The sequence below is a fragment of the Morus notabilis genome, unplaced genomic scaffold (assembly GCF_000414095.1).
Source record: "Morus notabilis unplaced genomic scaffold, ASM41409v2 Scaffold416, whole genome shotgun sequence".
Lineage (NCBI taxonomy): Eukaryota > Viridiplantae > Streptophyta > Magnoliopsida > Rosales > Moraceae > Morus > Morus notabilis.
The window spans coordinates 37263-49346 of NW_010368049.1; the positions used below are offsets into that span (position 1 = coordinate 37263).

Genomic DNA, 12084 nt, shown 5'->3' on the forward strand with positions numbered 1-12084 from the left:
TGTTTGATCTTTTCTAATCAGCTTTCGAAGAGTTTGAGGGTGTATTCTCATATATTCAATTAAAGACCATCTAGGGTTATGGTATAGTGGTAATGATGCTTTTTTTAGATCTCTTTTAGCTATTTATTCAGGGTTCATTAATTTAGGCTATTTCCACATACTTGATAGTATTAGGGATTGCTGCTATAGTCGTAGGAATTAGGGGATATAAAGTGCACTACCAGATCTATTTTTTTATTAGCAAAAATAAAATAAAATAAAGTTCCACAAGACCTTGCCCTAATCCTTTATATATGTCCATTATTTTACTTTAATTTACCTTTTTACGTGTTTGACCCGTTCTAATCAGGTTTTCGACTTTAGAGCACTAGTTCTACACGAAACACAAATTAATAGAACCAACAAAAACAATTTATTATCACAATCAATAATATTGTACAAAGGAATATATTTAATCAATTAACCCGAATTGTAAGTATACCTCTCGAATGTAATAACATGGTCATGACTTAAACCAAAGGAAAAGACAGGCACAATTTAAATCCAAGGTATTGAAATCTAATCATACATTTATACATTATTCTTGATATCGTACATCCATATAAATTAATGAGAATTTTAAATTCGATAGTACGATTCTCTTTTAAAAGATCATTAAAGTATTGTTAGCGTAATATTATGGACAATGTATGCAAGTCATGGCTGAGCTTAGCATATATATCTGATAAGATTATAGCTAATTAAGATTGCATTTTACTATAAAATTGAAGCCAGCTGCCAAAGGGTGGCGGGGACCAGAGAGCAAGAATGTATACAAATGCTATCAAAAAATCATACCTGCTTATTTGCATTAGAAAAAATTACACATTCTTTTTGACAATATTCATCTAGATATTACAATGATATACCTCTTGACGTGACGTAATTTAATTTTTTTAAAGATGCCATAAATTCCACCTTTAAAATGATTAAAAAAGATAAAAAAGGTAGTTTAATTAACCCACTAAAATTTTTATAAAATGGTATTTATCCTCAAATACAACCAACATATTCTTAAGAAATTCAATTTGTCAAATGCTTTGTTTTAGATTCTTCCTTTTTTTTTTTTAATTTACTCTATCATCTGTTTTCAAAACAACACATATTAGAATTTTTTTTTCTAGCAAAAAAATATTAAAGTGCTTTAAGAAAGACATTGAGGTGTGTTTATATCACTTAAAAATGACAGGAAAAATAAGGAGTTTCCCCCTTTTTTATTTAACTATTTGTTTAATTACAAAATTAAGAATGGTAGTTTATTGATCCCCACCCGATATAGGAAATAAATAAAAGCAATGAGAATGCTAAAGTACCTTACATATTCTTGATAAGTTCACATGTAATAAGGCAGTATCTATAAAATTAAATAAAAAGTACAAAAAATACATTAATAACATTACCATTCATAACTCACTAGTGAATAAATTGGAATGGTTTCTACTCTACTATCTAATACGTAAATAAACATTAAAAGATAAATGTTAGCATCACTGTTTTTATCATTGTCTTGTAACACTCATTGCATTTACTGTTTTAGATGTGGACTCTACTATCTTATTTTCTATTTAAATAATCTATATTATGTTAGTAGAGTCCACATGTCAAACAGAATAGTAAATGCAGAAAGTGACAGAAAGAGTGATGTTAGCATATCTCAACATTAAAAAAAAAAACATATATATTTACTTTTTCACACTTTTTATTTCTTTACTTTCTTTTCTAAACCCATACCATTTTTTCCATTACATCCATACGATGATGGATTGTTTAGTTCGCAAGTATAATTAGAGAAATTACATGGGAAAGGAATATAATATTAGGAAATGTATTTTTATTAATAGTACTTTTGACGTTATTGGAATTTATTTTCATATTAGAAAGTTTATTAATTTTAGTTTTGGGTAACTTATCCAATTATATACTTTACAATGTGTATTTATAGGGCGCCCATTCTATAGCGCTTCTTACTAATAAATTTCACTCCCTTTCCTAGTCCATATTTGACATTTAACATAGGCATCTTATCGAGCTGCGTTAAATCTCTTTATTCTTTTATTCTTTTTCTATCTTCTTATTTAATTATTTATAAAGGTACTAGAGCTTCGTACTCTAATGAGTCTTGATCCTTCATGATTAACGCTTCTTATCTCAGGGCAAGAGCCTCTAAACTCAGCGCCGTCTTCTCTCTCTTGATGCTTGCTATCTTTATGTCAAAGCACTCTCTCCTCTCCTCTCCTCTCCCCAATGAATTTCGTTTCCGTCCTGCGCTCTCAATGATTGTCATCCCTATGCAACTATTTCTATCTCTTTATTTTTATAGGAAAAAAAAAAGTCTTACAAGATTGGATCTCTTACCGGAGCTCCATCTTGTGGGGACATATTAAAGAAAGTATCTTTAATAATAGTTTTGACTTTATTAGTATTTATTTTCATATTAAAAACTTTCTTGATTTTAGTTTTAGGTAATTAATTATGTGCTTTGCAATGTGTATTTTATATGAAGCACATTTCATAATACTTCTTATTAATAAATTCATTCTCTGTTAATGTTGGCACCACTCTAAATTTTTTTTCTTCTTCTATTCTCCTCTTATTTTCTTATTTAATATTTATTACATAATACGTACGCAATCGGTTAATGAAACGACAGATTTAAGTGAATATGCCGGAAGATCTTCACATTTACATGAATGCTCGCTGTGGGTAATGATCAAGTCGCTATCTAAAATTTATGTACTTTATCGTGAATGATTTATGACGTACGAAAAATTCGGTGACATAATGACGGATATATCAGATAAGAAAGGGCGTGCAATTCAACTTTTCTGTTGGCAACATGTAACAAAAACGACACTTGTGTGTAATTCAATTTTTGGTCCCCTCATGATTTTTCGACGCTCACCAAGTTCACGATACAATGAGGAATTCAATTTAAAACTCCAAATTCATTCAAGATGATTTTGACATACACTAAAGTAATATTCACAAGCAGAATGATGGAATAATTGCTATTATACTGACAAATTCGTTCTTTCATTACACGATAAAACGAAGATATAAAATAGGACAATCTATTGTCCTTTTTATTGAATAATAAATTTGATTCTTAATAAAGACTCCTCTACATTATCAAAACAAATAAACAGCCGAACTTAAGTATTATTTGCCTTTATATAAATAACCGTAAATACGAATTAAAACGATAACACTAAGTTAAAAATGAATTACGAGGTTTTAGGTTTAGTTACATTAGTGTTGCTATGGATTGCATGGGCAGTGGTGATAGAACGCCGTCATCGTCGGCCGGAGGAGCTTGGTCGGCTTCCACCAGGTCCTAGGTGGTGGCCAGTGGTAGGCAATATATTTCAATTGGACCGAACACCGCATAAATCGTTCGTCAAACTAGCTCAAACCCACGGTCCCATCATGACACTCTGGCTCGGGTCGATGAGCACCGTGGTGATCTCGTCCCACGAGGTGGCCCGAGAAATGTTCAAGAACCATGACATGGTACTAGCGGGCCGAAAGATCTACGAGGCCATGAAAGGAGAGCAAAGCAATGAGGGATCCCTCATCACGGCCCAATATGGTCCACACTGGCGCATGTTGAGGCGACTTTGCACGACAGAGTTTTTCGTCACGAGCCGCTTGGACGCCATGCAAGGCGTGCGCGCGAGGTGCATTGACCGCATGGTGAACTTTATCGACGACGCGAGCGCGCACGGGACTAGTCCGGTCGATGTGGGACGGTTTTTCTTCTTGATGTCGTTTAATCTCATAGGAAATCTAATGTTTTCCAAGGATCTTCTGGACCCCAAATCGGAGAGAGGGGCCAAATTCTTTTTTCATGCAGGGAAGGTTATGGAGTTGGCCGGCAAGCCTAACGTGGCGGATTTCTTGCCGGTGTTGAGGTGGATTGACCCCCAAGGTATAAGGAGGAAGACACAGTTTCATGTTGAGAGAGCTTTTGAGATTGCCGGAGGGTTTATAAAAGAGAGGACGGAGAGTACGAAGAATGAACAGAAAGTAGTAGAAACCAATGATAAGAAAGACGAGAGAGAGGACTTCTTAGACGTGCTCTTGGAGTTCCGTGGCAATGGTGTGGAGGAGCCTTCTAAGTTTTCCTCTAGAACCATCAACGTCATTGTCTTTGTAAGTCATCTTAACTTCTCTTCGTGTCTATTGTCATCTTTAAATTAGAGGAGATCATATAAAAAACAGTACTTATTTAAAAAGAAAGAAAGAAAAAGAATTAAAGCTCCAAATTTGACATGAATTCATCTATTGTTGCTTGATGCTTGTATGACTATAAATGCAATACAAAAGACAAAAAACAAAAATCTTATTTAAACTAACACTCGTTAATTGTCTCATTTCGGGATAAAATCAACGTTGTACATTTCAATTTTGGTTAAGACCGTTGGCGCGATAGAGATCTGCAAAGGAAATAAATTTATTTGAACTCTAATTTTTTCATAAATAAGAGATGATTTATGAAAAGAATTGAACATAGAAGGAAATTTTTGTAATTAGCTCCTTAGAAATATGTATATATATAATAACATTCATTAGTCAGATTAACAATTCTCTTAAAAGCTTAAGTTATTAAAAAATAGACCAAACAATAATTTTGTAAGACCCGTATTACAAATGTATTTAAACTCGTAATTCTAATTCTGCTATTGGCCGGTTTTCCTCTTACAAATAATTTGCATTTAAAAATTTTACACCAATAGTTTTCTCACAAAACTCCCACTAATAAATCAGAATTACTGACTTAAACGTGTGAAACAAACGGGCCCATAGTACTCTAAGACTTTCTCATATTAGCTTCAAAATGAATATTTAATGTCTGAAACCTATCCCTTCAAAACGCTTGCTATATTAACAGTATTCTAACGTCTAATGGTGTCAAGAGAGTCAAATCCAAAACCGTAACAACACTTGTGTGACTGTCATATATTTTCCACATATATGTATGTATATTATATGTCAGTATGTATATATTTAGCCTATATATTATCTGATATTTCCTATGATCTTTCAGGAGATGTTCACTGCAGGGACTGATACAACCACAAGCACATTGGAGTGGGCAATGGCCGAGCTTCTTCACAACCCCAAAACACTAAACAAAGTCCAATCCGAGCTGAGAAGAACCGTAGGTCCAAACAAGAAGCTTGACGAGAGCGACATCGAAAATCTCCCGTACCTCAAAGCAGTCATCAAAGAAACCCTAAGACTCCACCCTCCTCTACCTTTCTTAGTCCCTCACATGGCCATGGACTCCTGTAAAATGCTCGGCTACTACATCCCGAAGGAGACGCAGATTCTCGTCAACGTTTGGGCGATCGGACGAGACCCGAAAACGTGGGAAAACCCTTTAGAGTTCAAGCCCGAGAGGTTTTTAGGGCCTAATATGGTGGATTTCAAAGGACACAATTTTGAGTTCATACCATTTGGTTCAGGCCGTCGTATGTGCCCTGCGGTTCCTCTTGCCTCTCGGGTGCTTCCTTTGGCTTTGGGTTCACTTTTGTTGTCGTTTGATTGGGTTTTGGCCGAAGGGTTGATGCCGGACGACATGGATATGACTGAGAGGATGGGGATAACGCTTAGAAAAGCTGTCCCTCTCAAGGTTTTACCAATACCTTTCAAAGGACACCATTAATTAATAATCAATCGGTGGAGATAATTAGGTCTACATTATAAATAATTAAAAGATGAATAAGATAATTGATAGTAATTGCAAGAGGCCAAAGAAGTGGGGCTCAAGTTGTTGTAAATAAATATTTATAACTAAATGTATTTGATGTGATTTATATATTCTTCTCTAGTAATATTACCAGTGGAACACTTTGTGTGGCTAATAGTAGTACAAGCTTGGTTTATGATTTAATAACATATATGATTGATTTTCTTTCGCCTTCTCAAATAAAAAAAAAAAAAACAGAGAACAGTGATGCAAATAATTTGGACTGTTTTACTGTTTATATTGTATATAAAAGATCTGGTTAAAGTTTCTAATTATAAATTAGTATTACTTAGTTTGTTGGGTGATGAATGCACTTAATTATCTGCATAAAATTCTATATCCTATGCTATCTTGAAAGAAAAAAAAATCTGTGTTGTGTATTGATCAAAATACATCTTCCGCTGAGTTTCATTAGAAGAGTAAGATTATTTTAATTAGCGTGAAAAGAAACTTTGGTAAGTGACTAAAGTGTACCCTATAACTAGCTTCTACTAGAACATACTTTCACAAAGATATGGTAAAATATGGAGATCAAAAAAGAATTTAACCCTTAATACAGGTATTAATATTGTTGCTAATAAAGCGCTTTAGTTAGTCTCACAGGTACACATAACTTTTAAATACGAAACAGATAACAGAACAGATAGCAAGAACCAACAAATAGTAATTCATAATCTACGTGTTAGTGCATTTTATATTGGCTTATTTTTGGCAAATTAGTTGTAAGATTGGTTGGCATTTTAATTTGGTAGACCTCTTAAGAAAAGTCTTGTTGTCATGTTTATGGACTACAAATCAAAGGATTTGATTGCTGAAAATGAAGAGTGGACTTTTGGGGGAATTAATGGCTGGCAAATCTTCAAGCTTGAGGAGAACGTGGTGTGGGGACACAGGGTTGAAAAAATAAAAATCTGGAAAGGCACATGAGCAATTTTGCTATATATACATAAGTGGCATACGTGAGTTTTTGGGCCCCTTAAAAAAAAAATATTGGGTAATCAAAGGATACATTTGGGGCATGGTTTTTATAGAAGAAATATTCAGAAAAAGCCTATGTAAGAGTGAGTCTTTATGTGTTGATTGAAGATCGTCCTTCGGGAGAAGGATTAGAAGCTTTCGGGAGAAAGCACACTGCCAGCCGAAGGGATTTCACCATGCAATTTTGAAGACGAGTGGTGCTCGCTGGACAAGGCCATTAAGGAGATTCGACACGGCGGCGACAACGTCAAGGAGGGGTTCTTTGGGTGTATAAGTCTGATTGGTGTGTGGAATCATTTGAACTTAGTGGATTGTTTATTGTCTGGGCGTGGCCCCGTAGAGTAGGTGTGCGCACCGAACTGCGATATCATTTTTTTTGTGTCTTTTACGTTTCTGCATTAGTTTCCTGCTTTACTGTTTTACTGGTTTAATTTTAGATTTTTTGTCACAAAAAGTGTTACAGTAAAGTGTTGCAACACCACTTGTGACACCAAGATAAAAACGGACCTAACACTACGTGTTAAAAAAAAGAACGGACAATACTAATAATTATTTTAGATTTTGGGAAAAATGCTCAGTGTTTCTCACTTATTGAAACCGAATTTTCATATTGGTATCATTAATGGTGATCTTCAACACATATCATACATTGCCAACTACAGCGCATTCAATGTAAAATAATCTCGAATCCAACGTGGTTTAAATATAAAATAAACGTAAACTTATAATTTAATAAGGTCACTGGATAGATGAAAAACATGCATAACCCAACAATTTCAAACGAGTGGCCCGATCTATTCAACATAAGATTGATATAATCCAAAAACAACATTATCTCGTGGGAGCGTGTAAAACGTAAAACAATCCTTAATCCTACATCTTTTACATATAAAAATAAATATAAACTTATAACGACACTAAATCACCTGACTTGATAGATTAGCGTTTTGAAATGAAAACTTAAGGGGCCTAGCTTGTGATCCTGTTTGAAGATTAGCCAGATTTTAATTTAAGGGACGGATGATTAGGCAAAATTAAGGTTTTGTAGTTTAGCAAATTCCACATTTGAGAGAACTAATTTGTGTAATCTTCTTCTTATAAAACTTTGTGAATCAAAGGGTGAGAGAGGAAGGCTTGTAATCTTATTGATCATTTGTCATAATGAAATCAAGCTGAGAATGCTACAACAAGGATGAAAGCCATTTTTTATCCAAACTCAGTCAATTCTTCTTGTGTTATATTCAAGCCCAAATTAATAAATAAACATAACCAAAGTAACCAAGCTAAACCGTAATTAAAAAAAGGAAATAAATGTTCTCATGAATTGACAAAATAATAGTAAATTATAGTAACTTAATTATAGACCGTTGATGTGAAGAAATAATGTTTAAAATGCCGGTAGATTCTCGTTCCAAGTCCAATTTGCTAGCAACCAATATAAACGGCAAATCAAGCAATTTTTTTAATTCATTCTCTCTTCTTAAAACTAAAGAGAGAAGTACCATCAACAACTAACCTCAATAAAAATGACTTCGGTTGATTCTCTCTTAAAAGTTTGCTGGATACCATGTTACTAGACTACAAAATAAATAGCTACAAATTGTATTGCGGGAGATATATATATACATCCTTTTCAATATATTCAAATAAATAAATAGGTGGGGCTTTGGGAGAGAGTTTCTGGTCATGATCTCATCCTGATTAAAATCTTGGACTTTGGATTCACATCACATTGTCTAGAAGAAACATTCAAAGATGACATTATAACTTCTGATTAAATTGGACTAAATATGAATTACTGCTTAAAACTTCTGTTTAAAACTTCTTATTTACTGCTTTAGGCAGCATTGGGTTAACTAGCTATTACTCTGTTTAAAACTTGTTATTAGTTTGTTGCTATATGACACCTTGATACCCTGTCCACAACCAAAAGAATAATTAGGTTTCATTTAGGATCCGTTTAGTTTGCTGATTTGAATTTTTAATTCGAGTTGAAATGTAATTTTATGTGAGAGATTTTTACTGTAGCAGGTTAGATGTGACTATTTCTGATAGTTTTTTACTGTAACAAAACTCGAATTTTAAACTCGAGTCGGTGAAATGAACAAGACCTTAATTAAACCCGGATGAAAAACAAAGACTGATATGTACTTGTATATGATGAGGTCACTATATATATTTATATATATATATTTATATATATATATATATTATATACATATATGATAAAGTACATATATTTCTTATAATTAGCTCACCCACGTATGTATTATATATCATAAGACACGGTTTTCAAAAACTGAAAAAAGTGCATGCCAAAAAAAAACGTACTCATAAAGAAACAGGCATTAGTTGGGTTCTTATGCAGGCACAAAATATGATTATGGAGTGTTCTTGGGTTATATTCCTTGCGTTCATTGTCATGTCTTTTCTCCTGATCATGCCTCATCTTCGGAAGGGCACTTCCGGTCACCGTCGGCTTCCTCCGGGGCCACCGGGGTGGCCGGTATTCGGCAACACTTTCGATCTCGGACCAATGCCTCACAGGTCCTTAGCCCAGCTGAGACACAAATACGGCGACGTTTTGTGGCTGAAGCTCGGAGCCATCAACACCATGGTGATCCTCTCTTCCAAAGCCGCCGCCGAGTTCTTCAAGAACCACGACCTCTCTTTTGTGGAGCGCACCGTCACCGAAACCAGTCGAGTCTATGGCTACCACAAAGGCTCCGTAGCCCTAGCCAACTACGGCTCATATTGGCGCGTCATGCGGCGGCTTGTCACGGTCGAGATGTTGGTGAATAAGAGGATCAGAGAGACGGCTTTCTTGCGGCGAAAGTGCGTCGACGACATGTTGTTGTGGATCGAAGAGGAAGCGGGGAAGGCTAATTGTGGAGTTCATGTGGCGCGCTTTGTTTTCCTCATGACATTTAACCTTCTTGGAAACCTCATGCTTTCTAAAGACTTGTTTGGGCCGGATTCGGAGGAGGGATCGGAGTTTTTCGTGGCGATGGAGGGGATAATGGAGTGGGGAGGGCACGCAAACATGTCGGATATCTTCCCGTGGCTGCGGCGGCTGGATCCGCAGGGACTGAGGAGGAAGATGGAGAGGGATATGGGGAAGGCCATGAAAATAGCTTCTAAGTTTGTGAAGGAGCGCAAGAACAGTACTGATCAGCAATATGTGGAGAGAGAGAGGAAGAAGGATTTCTTGGACGTGTTACTTGAGTATGAAGGCAATGGGAATGATGAGCCTGCCAAAATTTCTGACGATGAACTCAACATCTTCATACTTGTAAGTAGTTTTTTTATTTATTTTTTATTTATTTTAAGTTAGACGCTACTCCATACTAACAAAAGTAATAATATTAAAAATAAATAAATGAAATTCTATAAAATTTATAGTAATACGAGACCTAAATAAGTTCCGCTTCAACTATTGTGGACATTCGTTATGATCCGCATGTTGTTAACGCCTTTAGTAATAGTTAAGCTCCACAATTTTTTTCGGACGTAATATATGTTAAGCTCCGCAACTTAACAATTTTAACAAGCGCATGTTTGTCATCACCAATTTTTAGGCTATATAACTAGCTCTCAGACCTATTTTAATATTCTCCTGCACTAATTTAATCTGAGTAATATAATTAGTTTAAGCTTAGCTAGCATTAATGCTACGAATGATTATTTACGTACAAGTATTGCTTTAATTATCTTCATAGAATATAGAGTTTCTCGTCGTAGTAGTATATTAATAAAATACGGTCAATAAAGAAAATGTTTAAATGCATCACCAGTGATAAGCACCACATACTAATAAAAGGTAAGTCTCATCTGTAAATTCTACACTGTAAGACTCACATTTTTCTATTAATATAGTGCTTAACACCACCGATACCTAATAGCAATGTTCTATAACACAACTTGCTGATGCAGGAAATATTTTTGGCGGGTTCAGAGACAACAAGCAGCACAATTGAATGGGCACTAACGGAACTAATACGCAGCCCCAAGGCAATGAACAAAGCCAAAACCGAGCTCACCCAAGTGGTGGGCCCAAATGGAAAGGTTGAAGAGAGTGACATAGAAAAACTCCCATACTTACAAGCCGTTATCAAAGAAACCCTAAGACTTCACCCACCAATTCCTTTCCTCGTCCCTCGACGAGCCAAAAACGACACCAATTTCATGGGTTACTTCATACCCAAAAACACACAGGTCTTTGTAAACGCTTGGGCCATTGGAAGAGACCCAGATGTTTGGGCTGACGAGCCCATGTGTTTCAAGCCCGAGAGGTTCATGGTGGGGCCCAATAGTAGTACGGACTACAAAGGGCAACACTTTGAGTTTATACCATTTGGAGCTGGGAGAAGAATGTGTGCGGGTGTACCACTGGCCCATAGAGTTCTTCACCTCGTTTTGGGGTCTTTGCTTCACCATTTTGACTGGGAACTTGATGCTAGTGTTGATGTAGAAACTATGGATATGAAGGATAGATTAGGGATAACAGTTCGGAAGTTTGAGCCATTACTTGCAATACCTACCAAGTGCATTTGAAGTACTACTGAATGAATCGAGGTCATTAATAAGACACGTACGCACCCATTATTATCAGTTGGAATTATTTGATATATATATATATATATATATAGTTTTTAATATATTGTATTGTCTTAGAACTTTAAATAATATAGTAGTTTCAAATATAGTCTAGTGATTTTTTTTCACATATGACTTCATCGCAAAATGTAGAGTTCAAATCCTTCAATTTCTAAATCCGAAAAAGAAAAAACAAAACTTGAGTAATATTAGATGGTATATTGTCAATGATTCGGGTCCTTTTTATTCTTTCATCCTTCTATTCCTCCTGCCAAACGAATCGGCTTATTGATGAGATTTAAATACTGTCCAAATTAAATTCATGATCTTGCTGCGTTTGAAGTAAAGATTCGTGTCATGATTCGGATCATAGTTCGTGACTCGTTACCGTGTTTTCTTTCACAAAAAACACACGTAAACCGAGAATAATTCTGAATCATAATTATCATATGTGCATTATAATACACTTATGATTATTCACTAAGCGATATATTTATCATTATTGTATTGGCACCGTATACCTTGCTGTGTGTATATGTCGTGGCAGATTACCCAAAAAAAAAAAAAAAAATATGCAAGTAGCTAGGGTTGTAAGAAATCACTCCGAATCTGACGAATCCGGCCGAGCCGGCCGACCTTAACCAAAAATCACGAGTTTTTAATTTTTTATTTAATTTTCAGTTTTAATTATGCCCAACCCGCATTGTGCTGGTAGGGGT

The 12084-nt window shown here is 35.2% G+C and overlaps 2 protein-coding genes across 2 annotated transcripts; both read left to right on the forward strand.

The window, feature by feature from the left end:
• Window positions 1-3258: 3258 nt before the first annotated feature.
• On the forward strand, window positions 3259-5707 carry LOC21395981 (cytochrome P450 76A1). The gene is made up of 2 exons (XM_010114207.1): window positions 3259-4191; window positions 5087-5707. The coding sequence occupies exons 1-2, from the start codon at window positions 3259-3261 to the stop codon at window positions 5705-5707; spliced, it is 1554 nt and encodes a 517-aa protein (XP_010112509.1).
• Window positions 5708-9146: 3439 nt separating this feature from the next.
• On the forward strand, window positions 9147-11323 carry LOC21395982 (cytochrome P450 76A2). Its single transcript, XM_010114208.2, has 2 exons — window positions 9147-10061; window positions 10703-11323. The coding sequence occupies exons 1-2, from the start codon at window positions 9147-9149 to the stop codon at window positions 11321-11323; spliced, it is 1536 nt and encodes a 511-aa protein (XP_010112510.2).
• Window positions 11324-12084: the final 761 nt, after the last annotated feature.